Source organism: Zeugodacus cucurbitae, chromosome 2 (genome assembly GCF_028554725.1).
Source record: "Zeugodacus cucurbitae isolate PBARC_wt_2022May chromosome 2, idZeuCucr1.2, whole genome shotgun sequence".
Classification (NCBI taxonomy): domain Eukaryota; kingdom Metazoa; phylum Arthropoda; class Insecta; order Diptera; family Tephritidae; genus Zeugodacus; species Zeugodacus cucurbitae.
In genome coordinates, this window is record NC_071667.1 from 14,524,916 (window position 1) to 14,552,424 (window position 27,509).

General features: G+C 35.5%; 2 protein-coding genes across 4 annotated transcripts in view; both read left to right on the plus strand.

Annotated features, from left to right (window-relative positions):
- The window catches only part of LOC105218644 (uncharacterized), a 246,005-nt gene that overhangs the window by 58,073 nt on the left and 160,423 nt on the right, over window positions 1-27,509 (plus strand). The window lies entirely within an intron of this gene.
- LOC128919949 (uncharacterized) lies at window positions 909-27,165 on the plus strand. The gene is given in 6 exon segments (XM_054225844.1): window positions 909-2,101; window positions 20,255-20,354; window positions 20,539-21,719; window positions 21,722-21,803; window positions 25,399-25,489; window positions 26,686-27,165. Coding segments are annotated over 4 exon segments (1,563 nt in total). The 5' UTR covers window positions 909-2,101; window positions 20,255-20,354; window positions 20,539-20,710; the 3' UTR covers window positions 27,067-27,165.

Consider the following 27,509-nt stretch of genomic DNA (forward strand, 5'->3'; position numbering starts at 1 on the left):
AAATGTTATCGAAATTTAGTCAAAATTTTTTTATTTCACATTTTACTGAAATTAATAAAAAAATATATTTACTAAAACATTCATATTACTATCTCTATACCCCTTAGCTCTTATATTCTTCAAATACTATCTCTATATATCGGTTAATTCATTCGCAATTCAAACAGTAATTTACCACTGAACACTTCATTTCCTTCATTTCCTCTTACTATTTCTGTTTTTGGCTGCAAATAACATTGCTTAATCGGCTGCTCTGGATTTTTAGTACCACTTTAGTTGCTTTTAATGCTAGTAATTACAGTTTGTGCTATTTTCACAATTTTTCCTAGTCCCATTTGAATGAAATTAAATTTGTGTTTTAGTACAAAGTCGTTCGCGCCTACTAAAATAGGTTAGGGTATCGCTATGCAAACGACTACTGAGCCAATAGGAATTTTTATTTTTTATTTTTTTGTTAAATTTTTCACAGTATTAAAACCATCAAATACCTCATAATTTTTGTTATTTTATTTTCTAAATATATATAAAACAAAAACAATTTTTTTCTTTATCGAAACAACTATTCGAAGTTTTGCCGCCATTTCCAATAAAGTTTTGGTATATTTTATTTAAAATCAAAACATTTAGAGTAATAAAATATGGTTTGGTATTCCAACTTGGCCGATTTTAGATCTTATATACTAGCGCCCTTTCAATAGCTTCTCATTTGCCAAAATAATAATTTATTTAGTATAGAGTTACACTAATCCATTTAATTCCATTTTAATTAAAATTTTTACACCTTAATCCAAGTACCTACAGACCACCGACGAAATTCTTCTCCTGTCAAGATTCACTTAAGTTTAACTATTAAAACGAATCTGCTTACTGAGTTACATTGAAAAAAAAAAAAATAAAAAAATCGCAAATAAATGTTTTCCAACACTATACAAATTCAACTTTGTTTTCAAAACAAATAATTTCGCGGAGTCAGCTAGTATACTACATTTTTGGCACATAATGGAAATGATTTTTTTTTTTTGATAATATTAAAAAACTGAATAGGATCAGGCAAAAGCTTTACTATACGTGTGAAGTGCAATCAATTGTCCTAAATTAAATAATCATTTTAAAGATTTAGATTTTTGCCTCAAGTGCGAAGTAACGTGATGAAAGCAAGGTGAACAGAAAGATCAGAAGGAGATATTATAAAAAATAGTTGTAAACAAAAATGAAATTCAGTTTGGGTATTTGCGAATTATTATAGACAGGTTTGAATATAAATTAAAATAAATATAATTACTTATACTTATACTACACCCATACTCATACTCCTCCTAGTTCAATTCAAACGTATAATTATACTTATTCTTATATTTATACATATACTTATACTCATACTCATAGGATTTATAGGCTGCTTTCTCAACCATTTTTAAGATAAAGATTTACACAATGTACTCTATTTTAAATAATCTGTCAAACAAAAACAAAACGTATCAATGTCTCAATTTAATTAAAGCTTCCACAGCACTTGATTAAGGCAATCAAAAATAAAATACTCTTCAGACTCAATTTAAATACTAAAGCGGTTTCGAGACTACGCAGCCAATATTCTCATCAAATCAGAATATTTTTCCAGGAATATTCAGCTGAAAATACAATTTACATATTTTAACTATCAATTGTCTATCTTATCCAATGAGTACAACTGGACGAATTCTCTTGAATTTCTTGCTGCATAAAACTCAATTGACTTCTGTTACTCAATAACAAAAATAAAAATACAGACAAAAAGCAGAAGAAAATAATTTGAATTGTGAATTTGTTATTTGTGTTTTGTGTGCCTTTATTTGGCTTTGGCGACCTATATAATCAATACAAAACATCTTAATGCCTCAAACCATTTATATGTTTCTTATTTGCTAACTTATTTACTTACTTATATATATACACGTAAATATTCGTACATATTTACACTGGAGCACAACAACTGTATCTATGTGCTTTATCTACTTTCAGGAAACTAGCAATTTTCTATCCTCATTTGAAGCGATTTCCTATGCTGTGAAGAGCATTGCAACAAAACTTAATTGGACTCATGTTGACATTTATGTTGGCGGTAAGTCACTGTTATTTACATAACTAAATTACAAGAATTAGATTTCAGAAAACAATTGCATTTTGTTGAAGCAGCCAGATAATGTAGGAGTGCAAATGAACTGGTCGAAAAAACTAAACCCTTAATTATTTAGTGACTCTTTCAGCGAAATGTTATCGAAATTTAGTCAAAATTTTTTTATTTCACATTTTACTGAAATTAATAAAAAAATATATTTACTAAAACATTCATATTACTATCTCTATACCCCTTAGCTCTTATATTCTTCAAATACTATCTCTATATATCGGTTAATTCATTCGCAATTCAAACAGTAATTTACCACTGAACACTTCATTTCCTTCATTTCCTCTTACTATTTCTGTTTTTGGCTGCAAATAACATTGCTTAATCGGCTGCTCTGGATTTTTAGTACCACTTTAGTTGCTTTTAATGCTAGTAATTACAGTTTGTGCTATTTTCACAATTTTTCCTAGTCCCATTTGAATGAAATTAAATTTGTGTTTTAGTACAAAGTCGTTCGCGCCTACTAAAATAGGTTAGGGTATCGCTATGCAAACGACTACTGAGCCAATAGGAATTTTTATTTTTTATTTTTTTGTTAAATTTTTCACAGTATTAAAACCATCAAATACCTCATAATTTTTGTTATTTTATTTTCTAAATATATATAAAACAAAAACAATTTTTTTCTTTATCGAAACAACTATTCGAAGTTTTGCCGCCATTTCCAATAAAGTTTTGGTATATTTTATTTAAAATCAAAACATTTAGAGTAATAAAATATGGTTTGGTATTCCAACTTGGCCGATTTTAGATCTTATATACTAGCGCCCTTTCAATAGCTTCTCATTTGCCAAAATAATAATTTATTTAGTATAGAGTTACACTAATCCATTTAATTCCATTTTAATTAAAATTTTTACACCTTAATCCAAGTACCTACAGACCACCGACGAAATTCTTCTCCTGTCAAGATTCACTTAAGTTTAACTATTAAAACGAATCTGCTTACAACTCCATAATCAAACGAAGTACGAAGGAGACAAATAACATACAAGAATTCATTAACAGATTGTGAGGCCCAACCAAAAAATCTTTAAGCCAAACATACAACATAAGTTCATCTACAGCGAAATTCATCCAAAAATGCACACACAAACACAGCACAATCTAAAACAACAGAGGCACACCAGAATCAGACCGAACTTCAGCAATTACAAACTTACATACAGCCGTATGTGCGCAGTGATTTTTGCTTTTCCGTGTGTAGTTGCGAGTTTGAATCTCATGTAACGTATACGCCATGGTGGCTGTGCTTCGTATTGACTTTAATGTGTTATAGTTGAAATATACTGAAGCCAAAGGTGGCTGTCTAGCTTTTAACTACATCGCTTGTGCTTCACTTTCAATTTTATGTTAATATGTACCTCAATACACGCTTATTTATCTATACTAATATTATAAAGCTGAAGAGTTTGTTTGTTTGTATGTTTGAACGCGATAATCTCCGAAACTACTGGTTCGAATTGAATAATTCTTATTGTGTTGGATAGTACATTTATCGAGGAAGGTTATAGGCTATATACGCTATGATGACCAATAGGAGCGAATAAACAGTGGTAAATGTGTAAAAAACAGGGGAAATTATTTATCATTGAGGGCTTCCGTTCCTTGCGCTGCGAAAGCGGTTCAAGATACACAAAAGTTATGTATGAAAGAATTATTTCTCTTTTAATGATCTAGAAAAAGTCCGTGAGTACCGTTTTTGTGATAACTAATTTGGTTGAAATTATTTGTTAGAGTTGTACTAACATAATAATATTAAACTTTGTCCAAATAAATGTGTTGTTGGTTAAGAGTATTTAATTCTGAATAAAATTGTCTTTGATGACACTTAATTTCAACGAACAACTTAAAAGATAATATTACAAATAAATAACTCCGAAACAAAATCCACTTGCACTCTGCGCTGCGCTGGTCGGCGGGCGAGAAGTGGTGTTTGCGGGCGCGCCGGAGGGGGTTGTAGCTCTACGAGATACATTGCCGCGCTGCTCATTCGTGCGGTCGGCTCCGTACTGAACGCAGCGCTAATTTGTTTTTGCAATATATATTATCATCGTAGTAATACTTTTTAAACACATTTTCATTTTGTAGTTATTTTCTATATAGTATATATTTTTTTTTAGTATATTACTTTGTTCCTAATAATTTCACAGTAATTAATCCTTTTTTTGTTTTCATGTAGATTATTAATTAAATAAAATCATGGGTGGGATTACTGTTATGTTTGCTGGGGACTTTCGACAAACTTTACCCGTAATAGTAAGGGGAACTAGAGCAGACATTATAAAGTCTTGCCTTAAAAGTTCTCCAATATGGAGGTTTGTAAATATTTTAAAATTATCGACAAATATGAGAGCCCATTTGGGGAGAGGTAGTATAATTTTCCCTTCAAAATTACTTTTAGTAGGAGACGGGAACGAAATTAACGCCATAATTTTAAACAAACTTGAAAGAGATATGGTCACATACACATCTATTGATAATGTAATGGATCAAGAAGATGTGGTCCATTGCCCACAGGAGTTTCTAAATTATTTGAATCCAAGTGGCCTTCCTGCACATTCCCTTAAGCTAAAAATAGGCGCCCCAATAATTTTACTTAGAAGTCTGAAACCACCTAATTTATGCAATGGGACCCGACTTCAAGTCAAATTTCTTCGCAATAACGTGATCGTTGCAATCGTTTTGACTGGTCCAGCAGTTGGTCAAACAGTACTTATACCTCGCATCCCGATGATCCCAAATGATATACCTATTAATTTTAAAAGAATTCAATTTCCCCTTAAGCTATCTTTCGCCGTTACAATTAATAAATCGCAGGGGCAAACATTAAAACACGTGGGGATCGATTTACGCCAAGACTGCTTTTCACATGGCCAATTATATGTCGCGTTGTCAAGATCAGGTTGCGGAGAAAATCACTATGTTCTTCTGCCACCAGAAAATAAAACAAAAAATATAATTTACGCAGAAGTTCTTTGATAACAGAAATTGACGCGGACGAAGTCGCGGGCACAGCTAGTATATGTATATACATATGTGTGTGTGAATTCGTCTTTCACAGCTAACTTGTGCTTTAGCTTATTTTGCGTAGGGAAATTGAAAATAATTACAGCTATAAACACGGCAGTGATGGCAAGCGCGCCTGGTCTACCGAAGCAAGGTTAAAAAGCGAAAGCAGCAGCAGCATCACTTGGGTATGACGTTTCTTCATCCACGCCAGCTGCGAGTTGTCTCAATATGGCTTTTAACTTCACTGAATGTTATAACGGAAATTTCATTGCATTGCTGTACACCGCATTTCACGACTACTTCCGTCGAAACTGTTTTGACTTGCTGTCATACCAGTCAACATCATGTGCTTGTGTGTGCGCTGGAAATTTAATAGATTTCTGCGCTTGTCGAAGCAATTTCTCAACTATTTTCAGCGCAAATTATAGTCTGGAAATTGAATTTACACGCACACAAACACTTTAAAAATACATATTTATTTAATTTGCCTCAATTCGAAAGTAAATTGTGCTCATTAAGTTAAAATTTTATCAAATTATGTGCTTTTTACTCGATTTATGTATGTGTGTGAATTCAATTCAGAGTAAGCACATAAAAGGGATATTAAATAAATTTTTTTGTTTTTTAATTTCGTCGTGACTACGTGGAAATTTATTATTACTATTAAACGTGTTTGAAATGACTGTGTAGTTTGCATTTCGAAGAATATTTCGAAGAGTGAAAGTTTAATTTTCATGTGGATTACGAACGCAATGAGAGGAAACGTGAACCTTTAGATTTACGCCCTTATTTTTCAGCATTAGCTCAGAATATATTAAGGATTATTAACACTAGATTTACGGTCAAATTGACGGGTTTGCAATTTCATGCTTAAAAATTCTTAATATAAAATCAAGTTTTTTATTTAATATTAAATATTGGTTTTTAATAATTTAATTCAATTTTGCTGTAAATTGGTTTTTATTTGTTATCTAAAATTACAGTAAATCTGATTATATGACAAATAATCATATTTCTTTGGTAAATTTTGGAGAGACAATACTTATTACTTTGGTAGTAAAATATGTTTTATTTTTTTTATAAAACTAGTCGGTCAAAGAGAAATATTACTTCTGTAGTCTCTTTTGTTAGAAATTATAAGTGTTCCATGTAATATCAGCAAAAAGTTGAATCGGATTCTGATATAATTAAATTATGTGAAAGCGAGGATGAGCTCGATATTATAACCTAAATTAATGTTAATTTATATTATTATGAACTAAACCAATAGTGGCATGTGGAGGTATTAGATAGATAACCAACTTATAGTATGTCCAAACATGTACAACACAATCAATAGCTTATATAAAACTAAATATTATGACGGGGAATATAAATAGTGCTTTTGAACTCATAATTGACGACAGTATTATTTTTCATTTAAAAATATATACTGAAACCGAGGCGCGTAAAATTTTGAAAAAGTTTATTTTGAGTAGTCTCAATGGCACAATTATAATCTTTTCTAAAGAGTTTGTATGTTAGAGGTGCGTGTAAAGCAATATCTTCGAAATATCCATATTCGGGATCTAAGAAATGGGGTCTTTTTACAAACAATATCCAGACTAAAGTCAATGGAAAATCATGGCTTTCTACTATTATTCTTTAATTTTTGCAATCTAGAATATAGAAAATAGTCAGGATTCTTACAAGTATTTTGTATAACACAGTAGAATTGGTGACCATCAATGCTTCTATATTGTGGAAAGAGGCCATTGTAGTAAACATATCTCAGAAAAAATTTAATTTTCAATTTTTTGCTCAGCAATTGCATTGTCATTATCAGGATGAATAAAATGTATTCAACACATTTCCTGATGTCCGAAATCCAAGCGAATTAAGATCTTTCAAAATTTAATTATGTAAGCAAATAAAACTAACAACTATTTGCGAAGTGTGTGCAACGAAAGTGAATTTTACATATATAAAATGTATTGATGATAATGGTGAATAAAAATTTATAGTTTTTGATATATAACTTACAGCGAAATCACATTTCAACATACCCGTCAAAATGGCGGGTTTCCGTAAAACAAGGCATAGACTCAATGCCCGTAGATCTAGTGTTAATAGTGTCATTAGTGTGAAGCTACAGTTGAAATTTAAAAGAAACAAGTAAGGAAGGGTTAAGTTCGGGTGTAACCGAGCATTTTAACTCTCGCAATTTATTTACTTAACATGAAACATGAAAGTTTGAAAACCTGAATATTAAGTAGTTTATTTTAGTTTCGGAGATATTGTTTTTAACTCATAAGTGGGCGGAACCACGCCCATTTAAAACTTTGTATACAAATTTGAGTGCAGCTCTTCCTACCTTTTTTATAATGAAATTTAAGGTATCTGGGGTTTTCCCTCACTGAATTAAAGCATTTTTAGTAATTTTCAACATAACCTTTGTATGGGAGGTGGGCGTGGTTATAATCCGATTTCCTCCATTTTTGAACTGCATAAGTTATAATAGTAGTTGATATAGCTTTAGTAGTTTATGAGATATGTACAAAAAACTTAGTAGTGGACGGGGCCACGTCCACACAATAGCTTAATTTATGACTGAGTTATAGCTATTTATTTTTTTCGGTTATTGTCATTTTCTGGGCGTGGCAGTGATCCGATTACGCCCATCTTCGAACTTCACTTTACTCATCAGCCTGATCATTTTGATATATACGAGTATAACCCTATATCTAACACGTTTAGTTTTACAACCAACCGTTAAGAGAACAAAACTATATTACTCTCTTTAGCAACATTGTTGTGAAAGTATAAAACTGTTATACTATTCTAACCTTCATAATGAACCGTGCAATTCAACTTCTGTCAAGACTCGGTCATAGATGAGCATATTTCATATTATAGAAAAGAATAAAAATTGCAATCGATATTTCTTCTGTCTTCACATTTACGTATCTTACACATATTTATACAAAAAATTGCATTTATAATAATATCAAATGTTGTTTAAACACTCACAACATGGTCTCCTTTCAAAAACTCTTTGATTTGCTTTAATCCCTTTGAACAATGAAATAGTTAATTATATAAAATTACATAATGGAAAGTAATGATCCAGGAATATGGAAATACCAATTATTTAAAGTAAATATATACAAATAACAATTCATTTATAACACTCAAAATAAAATGACATATGTTTCCATTGAACACTTTTGCCATTCCAATATTATTATTTGTGAAAGAAATTTCAACTTTTGCCATTCCAATATTAATATTTGTGAAAGAAAATTCGATAAAAAACTAATTAATTAGTTTGCTTTTCATAAATTTGTTGTCAAACTGATATTGCATAAAAAATATAAAATGTAAAAAAAAAAAACTAAAATTCTTTCCGCAAAAATCAAACTATATTTTTACACACTGCATTAATTACTTTTTCCTTTCCAGCGACAGGCAATCAACGAATTCAGTTAAAAACCAAATTGCAATTTAAACTCATAAAAACCGTCAGCAAGTGCGTTTTTATCTGCACACTTTAGTGGTTTCCGGCAAGTTGTGTGATAAAAACAGAATGGCAATTAATTAAAATTCCTCATATGTATAACCAAACAATTAAGTTGAGTAAATAAATGTGCCATAAGTGGTGAGATAAGCAAATGAATGAATGCATTTACGAGTGAATGGGATTACATGAGCTGTCATGTATATTGTTTATGGCCATTCACTGATTGTTTGTAAAATTTATGATTTTGTCGTTACAACGCTAATAAATACGCAACAATTGCTTGATTTATGCATATAGAAAATACAAATGACAATAAAATGTAATTATAATATTTTCAAGGACATAAATTACACGTGAAATTGTTCTGCTTGGCCTACTTAACAGCTCATATGTTTGTATGCAGCTACTCATATGTATATAGGGTGTTTTAGAAGAGGAATGGAAAATCATTGAAGAATTCGATCAAATCAGTCGTGTTTGTGCTGTCAGCACATGTTTGACGCTCTGTCACTTTCAGTTTATTTAACTAACTACAATAGCTAACTAAAATAAGCTATACAGAACTCGAACAAAATCACCCTTTAATGTATAATTATATGGCATGTGAACAATATTGAATTGCTATTATAATATTCAATTGTCAATCGCTTAATTGCATAGCGCATATACATTTCAAGAGTTTTGTAATTTAGCTCAATTTAATAAGCTTATATAAAACAAGTAAGGAAATGCTAAGTTCGGGTGCAAACGAACATTTTATACTCTCGCAATTTATTTTTATTAAGTTAACACACAATTTGACCCATATATTCGGCATAAAGTCCAATAGAAAAACGAAACTCCTCATATATAGTATATAATCTGAGGTAATTCCTGAATTGATTTCACTCATTTTCACCACCAACATACATTATATGTAAAATTATATGCTCATTTCAATTTTGTTAAGATATTTCACATATTAACCGATTTATAAGCTATTAAGCCTATCGTATTTTGAAAAATCCTGTAATTAGGTATATGAGAGCTAGGGGAAGTTATGACCCGATTTTAACCATTTCTGGTACAGAGACACACTATTAGAAGAAAAGGATTTCCTCTGAATTAAATTAATATATCTGAGAGATTTATCGATATTTTCGGTGAAAAATTACCACAAGGCACTGAGTTTTTCATATTCGATATCCGTGGCATTGAAAAATTATAGTCCGATTTCGGCAATTTTTTAATAGGTAGTGCCATAGATCATATACAGTATTTATGCAAAGCTTTTTCCGCTATCCTCATTGGTTCCTTATGTATATATTACAAAGTGAAGGAATGAGTTGGAATTCAAAATTGAGTTATATGTATATATAATTTTCAACATAACCTTTGTATGGGAGGTGGGCGTGGTTATTATCCGATTTCAACTATTTTCATGGTGTGTGGTGGCGTACGTAAGGGAACCGACCGCAGAAAGTTTGGTTTAAATAGCTTTATTGGTTTGCGAGATATATACAAAAAAACTATTTACTCAAGTTATGCGTTGCACGTACGGACGGACGCACAGAGAGACATTCGGATTTTGACTCGTCTCGTCACCCAGATCATATTGATACAAATAATCCTATATCTAACTCGTTTAGTTTTATGACTTACAAACAACCGTTATGTGAACAAAACTATAATATTATGATATTCTTATTTTAATATTTATGAATTCTCAAGTTAAAATACCAAAAATCCAAAGCCTAAGAAGTGAGTTATTCATTATTCAAGTGAAGCTGATCAAATGTACATGTAGTTATAAACCATTCGTTAAGTAGTAGTGCGCATATTACTCGCAGTCTATAGTAACTCATTAATATCTACACAGAGTATAATGAAAGCAAGCGGGTGACTTTTTAGGCAAAGCAATCAGGTAGCATGCAGACTCCTTGACTGACTGTGCATAAGCGCACGTCAAATGGATAAAAATATGCGGTATCCAGCTGTTGGTCGCGAAAACTTGAATAACATCCAAACGTCGCCATTTTTATTTTCAAGCGGCAGCAAAGAGCAAAATACTATTGCCGCTGATACAAAATAACATACATATTCTTATGTATCGGCCAATATACTTCGCTTTCATCAGAAATGTCTGTTATTTGCTTTACTGCGTGTCGTCATACAGTTCTGTGTAAAGCATATTTATATAGTCACATCTGCGAGACGTGCTTCATCGATTTTCTTCTTATATGAGTATACATACATCTGTACACATCAGACCAACACTTGCCAACAATAGTGACAGCTTTTGCTACTGTATTCTTCTGTCTTCTTAACATTGGATAGTCATGAAGCCCCAGTCTCCATTTCTCATAAATCATCGGAAACAATCGCTTTGTGCGCTGCGGAAGTGAAATAAATGATTTACCGTGAATGACCATGTGACTTAAGTTGAAAACAGTTTAACTCAAAAGCTACGCTTTAATATTCTTTAACTCAAGCATTACCAAAATTTTTTAATTTTAAAAGACATTCGAGTTTTATAGATTTGATATTGCATTCATGAAATGTATAATCGACAAGACAGCGGCTACGCTGGCTAGGTCATGTTGTACGGATGGAAGAAAACACTCCAGCTCTGAAAGTATTCGATGCAGTACCCGCTGGAGGAAGCCGCGGAAGAGGACGACCTCCACTCCGGTGGAAAGACCAAGTGCAAAGTGACCTGGCTTCACTTGGTGTTTCCAGTTGGCGCCAAAAAGCAAAAAGGAGGAATGAGTGGCGCGCTCTGGTGGATTCGGCTATAATCGCTTAAAGCGGTTCCTACGCCAAATATATATATATATATACTCTCATGTCCACGCATTGATACAACAGCTTTGATAGGAGTGTGTGCTCAATATATGATCGTCTAGCTGCAGTAAATATTACGCACACTTTACTTTATTCTTTTCCAGCACTTTCGCTGCTTTTGTACGCTCAAGTATATAAAGGCTACTCTTTTGTATTTCAGCCGCTATTGATATTGTACATGTTCAGCGTGTTGTTTTTGTCATAATGGTGACTACAAAATGCTGTGAATAAAAGTATTTTTATTATTATTTTTTGTTTTGCTTGCTTGGTTTTGTTGATAAGGTTCAGTGAACCCGTTGATGATGTACTAAAGTGATACACAAACACACTCACCAGCTTGCGCGTTTGTAATGCGGCCAAAAGTGAAACGAATAATAAGTGAATATTTCGAATGGCAAATGAATTTTATAACGTACGTTAAAAATATATTAAATATTCAAAAATGTTACAACATTCACCCATATGAAGAGAGTAAAAATATGTGATGTATATAATACGGATTTCCGCGTAAAATATTTAAATAAATGAATAAAAAAAATGGTTGAAAGAAGAAAGTCTCATTTGCATATATAGTTGTGAAAAATATAATTCATATAATAACAAAGTTGATTATACTTCCTTCTTAGTGATTGATGACTTCATGTGGATTAATTCTATACAGCTTAACATTTTAGAAAGATATAAAAAACGTTGATTTAAGGTGTTATATCTAAGGTCGATATCTCAAAAAGTTATGAAGCGATTTTGTTTAAATTTTGCACACATCTGAATAACAATTCTAGTCTGGAATAACATTCAATCAAGTCAAGTCAATGAACTAAGGTTTTTTTATGTTTTTATTATTTTTTTTTTTCGAGGCAATATATGCCGAAAATTTGAACAATAATGTGAGATTTGTGTTTAAAATTCTTTCAAAAATTAAAATTTCAATATTGTCTTTTTTCCTTCGTTCATTAACTAGATTTATCCATTTACTATCGAAATATTTTTGGTTTGTTGATTTTGAATGAATTAATCATGAGTTATGATGTCCACCTCAAGAACATTTTTTAGACACCTTATGGCAGATGTGGGGCCAACTGCTGAGTTTTCGGAATTCGTTAACAAAAATTTCCAAAAATACTTCTTAAATATGTTTCTTTGATACGCTAAATTGTTTTAATGAAATACAATACATTCATAGTATATATTAAAAAAAAAATCTTCTATCAATTACGTTATCACATTGCTCGCATTCTTAGTGCAATTCAGACTAATTAGGCGCATATCGCGAATGTTTGCACAACCTATCCGAAAACTTCACACCCTCAACTAAATTAATTAGTCAGCTTTCAAGGTCACTCAAGCAAACACCGGCCGGATATCATTTTGACAACAACTCGTTTCATACTCACCACTAATCATTATCTCAGAGTTTGCAGCAATATCAGCGAAATGAACCAAATCACCGGCGAATTCACTAAAACGCTTAAGTGTGCGTATGTGATATTGTTTTATATGTACATATATGCGTATACATACATACGAATTGTAAGCTTATTTGCATATTAATACGCTGTATTATTGGTTCATGTTTGTAAATATGTCTTATTATGTATATATGGTGCATACACACCTACAAATGTAGCGCTTTGTTAGCAAATCAACTTAATTAAAATCCCATAGATTGAACACAAAACCGATGCTGGAAAATCCTAAGCTTATTATGTTGAATAATAACGCCGGTAAGTACAATATGTATTTGTGTATGTATGTGCTATAGTCGCAGACTTCAAATTCAAATGCAGCCTGGCTTTTGGTTGCATTAACCTCAAATTAAATTTGTGCTTGTGTAGGCAAGCACTTTGGTGGTAATCAAGTATTTGCGATTATGAACGAAAATTTGCAAAGCTCTTTTGTGTTAAATTGTAAAACCAAAAACGAATTTCTGATGAAAGCACAGTGGTGAACTATAAAGCATGAAAACATAGAAAATCGTAGAGGTAAATAGGTAGATATACAATCGTAATAATACTTTTGTGATTATTTCTTTTAACAACTGAATTATAATCTTGTCTAATTATATGCTGGCAGAATGCATTCACAGAACTAAATATTAAACAACAACAAAAATAGATATTTTATAATTTCAAAGCAAATATGTAACTCTCTAACATAGTTAACCAGAATGAAATTCCAGCAGATTTCGATGGAACTTTAGCCAAAATGAATACTATATCAAACAAAAAGAGCACGTAACCAAAATTATGCAACAACGACTGCGTAATTATCAAATAGGCAGCGAAATTCAAATGGAATTGCTTGCATTTTTTATATAGAATTATTTGCAAATGCAAATAGTACTGTTAACTACAACAAAATTTCAATACTTAGAAATGAAATGGCGCTCGAAATATCACAAGTTGGAAAAAAAAATCAATCTGTCAAAATTTTATAACTATGATTTTGATGTTTTTTCTCGCATACTGCACCAGAACTTGCTGATTAACAAAAATCCATTATAAAAATTCTCAGAACTTCTCGCTGCACTACAAATTGTTAAATTTCGTCGGAATTCTGAAAGTAATCTCCCAAATGAAATGGTGATTAACTTGTAAACGAGCAGAATTAAAATGTTCATTTGCTTTCGATGGCAAGCGATAAACTGTGTTTCTATCATCGCATACATTTACATTTAAATGGTGAATTTCATTATCGGTAAAAAGAAATAAAATGCAATGCAACCAGCGTGCAACATTCTGGTGAGATAAAAGATAACAAGTAACATTTGCTGCTGGCAATTAAAAATACTTGGAAAATTACAGGCAAACTTTCCGGTATAATAGCGTCCACACATATATCATGAAAAAGTGTGTAAAATCTGTAAAATGTGTAATAATCTGGCCAATAGAAAAGGAATTTTGATGAGTAAAATCGAACCACTGGCATGCCAATAAAAAGGCGAAATCCGAAAAGAACTATGTCATAAATAAAGTTATAAAAGTTAAATTTGGTACAAAGTATCGCACTAGAAGGGGACATATTTGGATGTATTTTTTTGGAAAAGTGGGCATGGCACCGCTCCTACTAAGTTTTGTGTACACATCTCGTAAACTACTAAAGCAATTTCAACCAAAATTATTTCCTTTAGGCACATCATTATACAGTTTACAAACGGAGGAAATCGGATTTTAACCACGCCTACCTCCCACGCAAAGATTATGTTGAAAACTACTAAAAATTAAATCTTCAATTTAAAAATCGTTTCATAACATTAGCTTGTATAGCATAATTTCAATCAAGAGATTGGTATGAAAATAGGAGAAATTGGTAACTACGCCTACTTTCCTTATACCACAATTATGAAGCCCATTTGATTCGTCCACTTAGCAATTTATATACTAAGCACCAGTGAATATATCGGACCAAACCTTTGCATAAATACTTAATTTCTAGTGTGGCATAGCCCATATAATAATTACGCAAATCTCATTATAAGTTCTCAAGGTCCAGATATCGAACATGGGGACCTCGAAGTTTGCGGCAAATTTTTTATTGAAAATATCGGTAAATCTTTCAGATATTTAAAAGTAATTCAAAAGATATACATATATTCCTTCTAAAAATGTGTGTCTGTGCCAAAAAATGGACAAAATCAGGATAACATTTCCTCTAGCCCCCATATAAGTACTTCATATTCGGATTTTCAAACTTCCTATGGACTTTATGCCGTATATATCAGTTTATATGTGAAATATCTTAGCAAAATTAAGTGAACTTCTTGGATATAATATAGCTTGGTATGAGAAATAGTAGGGGGATGGGGTCATATGTAGAAGTTCACGCAAGTGAGGAAAGTTTCTGATTGCCATTCACTTGGGAGTGGCCAGGAACGATTCTTTTGCATATGACTCAAGCAGCTCACGACTTCCGGTTTTAGACCAAGTATCCCCTGGGTAGCTAACAGACATCCGTTTGGAGGCGAGCTAAAGTGAGAAGGCGAAGCCCGCTTGTGCGGTTGTGCGTAGGGTTTGGGACCCACCACATAAAAAAAATCTCCCCAATGAAAACAAACACCGAGCCTCGGATGAGAAACCCCCCTTTTGATGACGACCCCTGCAAACGTACTAAGGATCATGATTTGAGGGCATGCACCTGGAATGTCCGGACTCTTAATTGGGAAGGTGCCTCTGCCCAGCTGGTTGATGTCCTCATACAACTAAAGGCTGACATCACCGCCGTCCAAGAAGTGCGATGGACGGGACAAGGACGGAAGTAGGTGGGTCCTTGTGACATCTACTACAGCGGCCATATAAAGGAGCGCAAATTCGGTGTTGGATTTGTGGTGGGAGAGATACTACGTCGCCGAGTCCTGGCATTCACCCCGGTGGATGAACGTCTTGCCACAATCCGCATCAAAGCGAGGTTCTTCAACATATCGCTGATTTGCGCCCACGCCCCAACGGAAGAGAAGGACGATGTGACCAAAGATGCTTTCTATGAGCGCCTAGAACGCACCTATGAGCGCTGCCCCCGCCACGATGTCAAAATCGTGCTTGGCGATTTTAACGCCAGGGTGGGTAAAGAAGGTGTCTTTGGCACAACAGTCGGAAAATTAAGGGAGCTGTGGAACGGCATCTCAAACTCATTGCATACCGCTGCAGCCGAAACAATTGGTCTCCGGCAACGCCAAAAAACCAGTTGGTACGATGAGAATTGTCGTTCCGCAGTGGAGAGAAAACAGACTGCCTACCTCGCAACGTTGCGATCGACCACAACACGGTCGGGGTGGGATAGATATCGAGAACTGAAGAGGGAAGCGAGACGCATTTGCAGACGTAAAAAGAAAGAGGCCGAAATGCGTGAGTATGAAAAGCTTGAAAAGCTGGCCGACATGGGTAATGCTCGAAAATTTTATGAAAAGATGAGACGATTAACAGAAGGTTTCAAGACCGGAGCATTATCATGTAGGGACCGAGAAGGTAATCTGGTAACGGATGTCCATAGCACACTGGGATTATGGAGGGAACACTTCTCCGACCTGCTCAATGGCAGTGAAAGTACAACACCAGGAGATGGCGAACCCGATTCCCCAATCGATGACGATGGAATAGATGTTCCATTACCCGACCTTGAAGAAATTCGAATAGCAATTACCCGCTTGAAGAACAACAAAGCGGCGGGGGCCGATGGATTACCGGCCGAGCTATTCAAATACGGCGGCGAAGAACTGATAAGGTGCATGCATCAGCTTCTTTGTAGAATATGGTCGGAAGAAAGCATGCCTGACGATTGGAATCTTAGTGTGCTCTGCCCAATCCATAAGAAGGGAGACCCCACAATCTGCGCCAACTACCGTGGTATAAGTCTCCTCAATATCGCATATAAGGTTTTGTCGAGCGTATTGTGTGAAAGACTAAAGCCCACCGTCAACGAACTGATTGGACCTTATCAGTGTGGCTTTAGACCTGGAAAATCCACAATGGACCAGATATTCACCATGCGCCAAATCTTGGAAAAGACCCGAGAGAGAAGAATCGATACTCACCATCTTTTTATCGATTTTAAAGCTGCCTTCGATAGCACGAAACGGAGCTGCCTTTATGCCGCGATGTCTGAATTTGGTATCCCTGCAAAACTAATACGGCTATGTAAGCTGACGTTGAGCAACACCAAAAGCTCCGTCAGGATCGGGAAGGACCTCTCCGAGCCGTTCGATACCAAACGAGGCTTCAGACAGGGTGACTCACTATCGTGCGACTTCTTCAATCTATTGCTGAAAAAATAATAGAGAGGGTACAATCTTCTACAAGAGTGTACAGCTCCTGGCGTATGCCGATGATATTGATATCATCGGAAGCAACAACCGCGCCGTTTGTTCTGCGTTTTCCAGACTAGATAAAGAAGCGAAACGTATGGGTCTGGTGGTGAATGAGGACAAGACGAAATATCTCCTGTCATAAAACAAACAGTCAGCGCACTCGCGTCTTGGCTCCCACGTCACTGTTGACAGTCATAACTTTGAAGTTGTAGATAATTTCGTTTATCTGGGAACCAGCATTAACAACACCAACAATGTCAGCCTTGAAATCCAACGCAGAATCACTCTTGCCAACAGGTGCTACTTTGGACTGAGTAGGCAATTGAAAAGTAAAGTCCTCTCTCGACGATCCAAAATCAAACTCTATAAGTCGCTCATTATTCCCGTCCTGATGTATGGCGCTGAAGCGTGGACGATGACAACATCCGATGAGACGACTCTTGGGGTTTTCGAGAGAAAGGTTTTGCGCAAGATTTATGGTCCTCTAAACATTGGCAACGGCGAATACCGCAGACGATGGAACGATGAGCTGTACGATTTATACGACGACATTGACATAGTTCAGCGAGTAAAAAGACAGCGGCTACGCTGGCTAGGTCATGTTGTACGGATGGAAGAAAACACTCCAGCTCTGAAAGTATTCGATGCAGTACCCGCTGGAGGAAGCCGCGGAAGAGGACGACCTCCACTCCGGTGGAAAGACCAAGTGCAAAGTAACCTGGCTTCACTTGGTGTTTCCAGTTGGCGCCAAAAAGCAAAAAGGAGGAATGAGTGGCGCGCTCTGGTGGATTCGGCTATAATCGCTTAAAGCGGTTCCTACGCCAAATATATATATATGTATATATATATATGAGAAATAGTTGAAATCGGTTCAGGAATTACCCCAGTCCCCATATATATGTGGGATTTAGTTTTCCCACACGTTAATAAATGTTCCGAATGATTAAAAGACGGATTTATCTTTTATTACACTGTGATTTAATATAGTAATTCAGTTATTTTAGTTTATAAATTGAATATTTAAAGTTTGTTGAAAAAGAAACTGTACTTATTATTGTGAAAATATAGTTTAATATCTCCCGGCGTCTACGTCGATACATGCGTACGGCTACACGTCGTCCAGAAAACTCTTCGTCTTGATGCTGCATACTCTTGTTCAAAGTTTCGAAAAACGCTGTTCTTCCGAAAATGGGTTTCGGAGTTGTTTGAAAACGCAGATTTGCTATTTTATGTAAAAGGAGTTTCAGGATTGCTCAATCCCACATATATAATGATTTTTATTTTCTAGTAAAGTTTATTTCGTATATGTGGGTCAAAGTGTGTGTTCTCTTACTAAAATAAAATAAATAAATTGCTAGAATATACAATATTCGGTTACATCCCAACTTATCTCTTCCTACTACTACTCTACTTGTTTTTATAGTTTCTGCAGTGACTTCCACCAAATTTGGTGAATAAGCGCATCAAAATAAATTCTCTCTCTAAAATTCTTAGCATTCTCAACGCCTGAGTTCATAAAAGTGTGGTTTGTTCGCTCAAATCACTTACCACGCCTTGCAAGTTTACCATTTGACTATTATTTTCGAAATTTCTGTTCAAACACTGCGCAGCCAAAAGCCTGGAAAATGCATGAGCATAAATATTTTCGCTTCGCTTGCTAATCAAGAAAATGAAAATTAAGCTGTAATTTAGTTATGTTTGCAATTTAGCAAATTGTTAAATTAGCACGTCGAGTATGTGTGCGCGCATGTGATTGGATACGAGTGCGTCTACAGGGCATATGAGTAACTAAAAAACGAAGTCACAAATGTTGCTTATGCACGCACACAAGTGGTTATGTAAATGTGGGCATGCATGCGAATGTAGCAGTGAAAGTATTTTCAAAAATAAGTTTAAGTACTGCATGCACAAGCCCTTGTCTACCTTCACACACACACACGTGTATGGTAACCCAGCAGGGAATGCGACTGGCTTTAAATACACCGTCGTGGTAAAATATCAAAACCACACACTGAGGTAGATGCTTGTATATAAGCATATATGCAAGTAATTATAAGCTTGTGCAAGGGTGTAAAGCTTAATAAGAAGTTAGCAAAGACACACAACTAACGTAATAAAGAAATTTGCAATGCCTGCAGCGCTTCTACCAATATACAGTGAGTGCATATATGGCAGTGGGAGTACGGTTCACAGGCAGAGATTTTGATATTGTATTAATTTTATGGAAGTGTGTAATTTATAAGTAGTGTTATTTAATTATTGTTGAAATTGTGATTCTTATGAAATGTAATCTGTCCTTGACTCAACCCCATTTGGTCTGCTCTGGCGTGAAGTTGACTAAATTACAGCAGATTTGACAGCGACCTTTAAGGCAAAAGCGGTTTTAATTTTATTTTTATACAAGCCTGCCCCCTTAATATTCAGTACTTTTCAAATAATTTTTTTTTTTCGTTTTCAATACAAAAAATACACATTTTTTAGAAATAAAAAGTGAAACTTGTCTACCAGATTTGTATCAAACACCTGAATTACACTTTAGTTGTATCACAACACATGCGTGTCATACTGATTCGATTCACTCTCACTTATTGTATACCTTCTGCCTACCATATATACTATAAGCAGCCATTAATTCCTTTTAAATTTAAAAATAACCTCCAAACGACCCTTTGTAAACATATTCGCTTTAGAGAAAGGGCCTCTATTGCAACATCAATTTGATTCAAATTAAATTTTGTTTACCCATTGCGGCTATTGAACAAAGCTTTTATACGACATCCCAGTTGTATCGTTTAATTTCATTTGCCCTGAATCTACCGCTACCTCCGTGCTGCTCTGCTGCGCCACTGCAATCTATATGTATATAAAAATATTAATTTGATGTTTGCGACACATAGAACATATACATATAGGCTTTATAGCGCCATTTATTTACTATTGCTTTTTGTTGCAGATGAAAATTGGGGTTGCCACTCGCCATAGCGGCAAACTTGCATGTACCGTATAAAATTGGAATTGGCGACGATATACGTGACCTGCATGCATTGGTAAAGGTAAGTGTTGTGGGTCATTTACACATATGACATATAAGTATGGTTTCTGTATTCCTTTAAATGAATTTTCAATTTTTAAAACACACATATATAATTATTACAACCCAAATTCACATATTATATAAATACCATTTTATGATGCTGTCGATTATCTCAATTTTTTTTTACTTAAATCCGTTTATAGCCATTATCATCACTGCGGACATGAACGATGACAGCACATTACAACTGCTCACGCAGTTGGTGGGCCTGCAACACACCAAAGTGCTGCTCATAGGTGTGGTGGCCCAAGACGTGGCCACGCGGAGAATAATTTCTACAAGAATTTTTCGCACATTAACGGCAGCGCCGAACTAATGTCCAATTTGCTGCTACTCACAGTGCTGAGCGATAAGTATCGCTACTTCTTGAAGGTCGCCTTCGAAGACAACGGCATTGGTTTAGTGCAGAATTTCCGCCATATGCGACGTTGGAAGGCGATGACCAACGATGGCAAGCGGGACGCTGAGGCAGGCATGCTCAATTGGCCAATGCACGTGGATAGCTCCGTTACACGTGCACTGCAAGAGCACGAAGAGGCCATGGCTGCGGAGGCATTCGTGGGTGATAATGAGGAACTGGCCACGACTACCACGAGTACAACAACTATGCGCCCGACGCGTGACACCTTGGCGGCCTTCGATGAGTGTCCACAGCTGAGTGGACTTAATTTCGTTGAGATTTGTCCGAATATCGAGAATATAACGGCACGCTGTGTGCAGTTCTTGCAACAAAATCACAAAGACAATAACAATACTACACGTAACGGCAAATTCTTGCAACAGCTGCGCACATTGCTGAAACAACTCTGTCACATACATCCATTCCAATTTACGAAATTTCATAGACTTTTTTCACTTTTACGATTTTATAATTACCAGTGTGCGGCAACAGCTAGCGGCGCTGGCCACAAAACCAAATTCAAGCAAAAAAGCAAAATGTGTAAAATGTGTCCCACTGAAAATCGCAACGGAAATGTCGGTGATGACATTGACACGACAGCTGGCGTTATTAGCGCGCAAATGCCCAAGTATGATTTCATAGTATTGGATGTGGTGCATGAAAATGCGGCTGCCAACAATAATAACCACAATAATAACAACAAGAGCAGCGTATCCACAAATGCGGCTATGCTTGACTTCAATAGCGGTGTCAAAACTGACATCAATTCAACGGTGGATGCAGTGTCAACAGTATCAATTGACTCAATCAAATGGCGTCCACTGTTGATACTAGAGCAGCATGAAATCAATTCCAACACCTACATTACACATTCAGGCTACGACGAATCGCTGCTGGTCAGCACAGTGCAGCTTTGGCAATGCGGCACTGCTGGACAATTGTGGCCATTTGCATTGGATTGCTTTTGATTATTGTGGCCGCAAGCGTGGCTGCCGGCATATCAATGAGGTAAGTGGCATATTCGCGTTCACAGTATTCAACTGTAATTATATATGCTAATTTTAGATGCAATTAGCTTAATGTGTTCCATTTTTTTAATTAGGTGCAAAGTCGAAGCAATTTGTTTGAGGTAGCCTTGTAATTGGTTGCATATGAGTTAATTTAACAAATATATTAGGTTATCAAATATCTCCCGCCTTTTTGTCTTTTGAATTTCGCGGCTATGTATAAAGCGCTACAGAGCTCATACTGGTAATACTATACAGCTTTGAAAGGTCTTTACATAACCTGCAAAACGACGCAATGCATGATTAGTTTGGATATTGCGTTCAACAGTTACAGACGTGTACACATAGAGTTCACTAACGCCTAAATTCACGTTATTTTAAAGTTTTCCTTCGTTAAAGGCAAATCCGCTAGAGAAACGTTCCGTGAGATTAATGGTGATTAATTGGGGGATGGTACTCTATCACTTCGAACTGCGGAGGAATGGTTTCGACGATTCAGAGCAGGTGAAAACGACACCATGGATAAGCCAGCCGGCGGAAGACCTGTGACGACGAATACCGATAAAGGCAAACTTGCAAGGATCAGGAGATGGGAGTTAGTCAACAAATCATTTAAACCATCTACAGAAGGCTGGATACACAAAAACGGTTGATGTTTGGGTGCCGCATGATTTGACGCAAAAAACCTTCTTGGATTGACGGCCAGGAAGGTTTTACTGTGTGTTTGGTAGGATTGGAAGGGAATCAACTACTATGAGCTGCTTCCATATGGCCAGACGCTTAATTCTACCATCTACTGCGAACAACTGGAGCGCTTGAAGCAAGCGATCGACCAGAAGCGTCCAGAATTGGCCAACAGAAAGGGTTTAGTGTTCCACCAGGACAACGCCAGACCACACACTTTGTTGATGACTCGTCAGAAGCTACGCGAGCTCGGATGGTAGGTTTTATTGCATCCACCATATAGTCCGGACATAGCGCCAAGTGATTACCACCTGTTCCTGTCCATGGAGAACGCCCTTGGGGTGTAAAGGTGAACTCAAAAGAGATGCCGTCTAGATGGAATCAGATTATCGAACGTAACGGTGTATGTTTGAACTAAATCCGATCAGTGTAACACTTTTTATAAAGCATTGAATGTAGAGCAAAAAGGCGGAAGGGAGATATTTGCCAACCTAATATAATTCGTATATTAAAAATAACAAGTTTTAACAACGAAAAAAGTGTATTTTATTCAGGATTGTTAGTAATATATTTCTTAGCTGAATTCAGTGATGTGGAAAGGTATGTAATCTTTCGTTCTCAGAGCTGAAACACTGAAAAAATAATTGTTCGATTTCCAACAGATAATTATATCGATTAATTCATTATATTTTGTTAACGATCACTTCATCATACAATACCAATTGAGCAACCCTGCACTATCTGAATATTTCCTCATAATACGATACACTCACTCTAAATTTTAGAACTCACACTATTTTATTTCAAAATATTCGTTCATTATGAGTAATAATCCGATGTAGCACCACAACATTCATGTACACATAATTATAATCTTCCACGATTATCATGCCCAGCTAATGTCTGTAAGTAATTGATTATGGCATATTTATTACGCTCTTACCCAATCCTATTGCGAAAGTTGCGCTCGAATTCACTTGCGTTTAACCAAATTAAAGAATTAATAAAAAATACACAACTACAGCCAGAAGGCCAGTACGGCGATGGCAAATAAATAATTAAATTAGTAATAGTCCAGAGCTGACTAAATACACTAATGAGCATTCAGTCACTATTGTGAATGGATGAAAGCGCTAAACAAGTGCCGTAGGCGTAAATGTAGCATAATAACGAGCTGGAATTGAAGGGCGTCAAAGTCACTACAGCATTAACACTTAATTGTATCGTAATAAATAAACGTATTTCAGCAAAGTCATGACTTTCAAAGTCGAGACTCAACTAAGTTGTTCTTCACTTCTCAAACCAGCTCAGCAAATTTGCAGAACTTTTGGTGTGGTTTCTTCAATATCTTGCGCACTGATTATGCGAATTTGTTCTAATTCTAATTGAGGAATTTGACTTGAAACGCTGAATTGGAAGACGGTTTCGACGGGTGAATTTATAATATAGTAATAAAAGCGAAAAGTTTTGAGTTTTGAAAACATCAAACATTAATTTTATAAGGTGCATTGTTTCTTGCCGAAACTCAAGTCAATGATATTCGACAACTATCAGTAAATTGTTCACATCAGAACATTACAGAAAAGTTCTGATATATTGCTAAATTCATAGATACCATATAAAACAGAAACACCTTTGGCAATATATAAAGCGCTGCACGAAGCTTTAAAAATAACACCAATTAAATGAAATTAAGCTCTATATATACACGTATCCGTATACAACATCCATGTTGCATGTTGCTGCATATTTTATACGTGTAAACATCTCACATGCAACTGTGTTTGAACATGTGCAACATCTGCAGTAAGTATTTGTAAATACGCGTGCTCCACGCACATCAGTATGACACAAGCGCTTGCCTGCACCCACATGGGTATACTGAAATGTGTAAACTTTCGGATTTTATTAGCGTAAAAATTGACACGAGTATACGCACTACGCTGAAATTGGCAGTAAAACTTTGTTTAATCGCCACAAAAAATAATAGTTAGTGCGAAATCAGTGGGAAGAGTTTTGAGTTGGCGATTATTCCGCGCAATTCGACGCAATTCAGCGAATATTACGCAGGATAAAGTTGATATCAAACAATTTTGGTTTTTTATATTACAGTTATTTGTTTGACTTGAATTTGAGATCAACATTTCAAGTCGGTCGAAATGATTTTTAAATTTTGATGAGTAACAATTGGCACGATATTTATTGGCGGCTTCTAAAAAAAGTGAATTTTCCAGAATTTTTCCTGAGAAAACTTTTTAATTTATTGATCCAAAAATTTATACACATATTATGGTATCTTTTAACTGTATTTTAAGACTTAGTACTAGTAAAAATAGCTCCTCTCAAAAAAGACGTTTTGCGGTGACCACTATATCTCGGAACTGGATCATATGAAATTAAAAAACCAAACAGATTTCGTTGAAATAATGTTAAATCTAGTAATTAATCGAAGGAATAAGCAAAATAAAAAATTTTGACAAAATGGCGGTTTCTCAAAAAAAAAAATCGATTCTTCACCGAAATTTCGGCCTTAAATTGTTTATAAAAAAAATATTTATCGCAGAGAAAAAATCTTCGATTAATTACTAAAAAATATATTTATAATATAACACGATGTTAATGTTGCACAGAAACACACGAATATCATTGCAAACGACAGGTTAATGTTTAGGAACAAAGTCTCGAGTGCAAGATACAATGGCTCAGCGCTCGTATTCGCGCCGCACTCTCAAGTGGATGGCAGTTATTTTTTTTAAGATATTTTAGTACAACCACAAAGTGTAGATAATGTTTACTTGAATGCTTACTTAATACATATTTTTGGTTAGCCTTACTAATAAAAGGAGCAGCTGAAATTATGTGACCGCAGCTTAAGTTCCGCGCTAATTATCCAATTATTTGTATACTTTCAGGAATTACTTTCTGCGTAAGCGCCTCTCGAAAGGATCCAATAAAATTGTTCTCTCCGCTGATGACTTTGTCTTTCCAGTCGACTCACGTAGGGTGAGTAAAGCTCTTATTTACTATGTTTATGGCGGCTTAAAATGCTTGAGATATACACTTTGCGTAAAATTTGATATTGTGGCGGGTTAAATGGGTTTAAATCTGCATTTACGTATAAAAAATTAGAACTTTTCCTGCCTATAATACGAAAAACATCTAGTGCTTAATAGCAATATCGAATTTTCGAAGACCTTTCAAAGTAATATCTTCTTATAGTACATTATATTTGGAAATCTTAGATATCCATAATATTCTAACTTGTATAAATTCCTTAATATAGCAGTAATATATACTCCTGACTATTATTTTCTCTTAATTCTCATGAGAATTCGACAGACACCAAAGAACTTTTTTAATCTTCTTGTCCTCTGAAAGACAAGCTTTGTTGAGCTGTTATTCACCTCTTGGTATTTGTTCTTTATTCCATCCATGCCTCAAGTTAACTTTTCTAAGTTAACTTAACTAACTCTTCGACTTGATTTCCTCAAACCCTAAAAAGTCCCACACAACCGAAACTTGCATTTGAATTGAAACCTGTTCAAAGATGGATCTGTTAATATTGGCAAAACATCTCCTTCAGTTATTTTGTTGCTCAGTTATCTGAAAAGGTCTTGACTTTATAAAGTGACTGTCCTTAGTTTCGATGATAACGGTTTAATACTATTCTAGGCCCTCGTGAGTGGAACCACGTTCAACTTTGAGAATGGAGCGAGAAGTCGGAAGCTCTTTAATTCCAAATCATGTCTCATCTACTTCTTCGAAATTCATTAAAAAATCTACTCATTCATATGGATGAGTTTATAGAATCACGGTTTAGATTTATTTGAAAAATTCTTGCACGAAACATGAACTTAAATAAATTCCATCAGATTCTTCTTAAGAGCAGTTAATCGTTTTTGGGGAAAATATCTTTTGAATTTGATTATTATTATTGAGTAGCGACAGTTGTAATTTTGAGGGGTTGGCAGGCTTTAGACGCATAAAAATCTAGCCCGATCCTATTATGTAAATCGGACTACTGGGCGAACTGATTTCGAATTCACATTTGTTAAGAGTCTATTTGCTTCAAACCGTTAGTGCCAAATTAGAAGTTTTCCAAAAAAAGGTCAAATAGCTCAACAACTTCCCTTTCTAATTTGATGTTGCGTAAAATTTATCGATGGCAGAAAGCTTTTATGCCCACTCTTTTTAATTAGGTCGATGAGGGCATCGAAGCGATGCTTTGTTGTTTGCTGCACCATCTACAAGAGTTCGGTGGCCCCGAAGTTGACAAGCCTGATTTGCTCAAAGGTTCAATTGGTTCGCTAAAAAATCTTGGCCTAATTATACCGGGTGCCGGCACAGCCACCGCAGCAGGTGGTGTAGCCACAGCGAATGGCGGCAAAGGGACATCGGGCACGAATAGCTTAGCGCGTCACAATCCAGCGCTCCTAGACATGCGTGCACGCTACAATGGTGATTTGGTGCAACTGAAAGAGATACCCTTGACGGATTTGGTGCGCGGTATGCGCTATCTGCACACCTCACACCTGCGCGTGTACGGCACATTAACGTCTCGCAATTATGTTATGGAGTAGTTGGGTACTGAAAATAACCGATTATGTTCTGCCATCATTCTATGAAGCGCAGAACCTGCTGCCACCCACACGCACCTCTAAGGAACTTCTGTGGACAGCGCCGAAATTGTTGCATTCAATGAAAACCAATCATCATCACCATGGCCGCGTATTGGGAACACAAATGGGTGACGTCTATTCGTTTGGCATCATCATGCAGGAGGTGGTGGTACGCGGCGAGCCCTACTGTATACTGTCGCTATCGCCGGACGAAATAATAGCGAAGATTAAAAAGCCAAAGCCACTGATACGGCCATCCGTTTCGAAGGGGGCAGAACCACCAGAGGCCATCAACATTATGCGTCATTGCTGGGCTGAACAGCCGGACATGCGGCCCGTCTTTAATACGTAAGTACAACACAACGATCTATATATACATACATAACTGCCCATCTGGCTTAGTG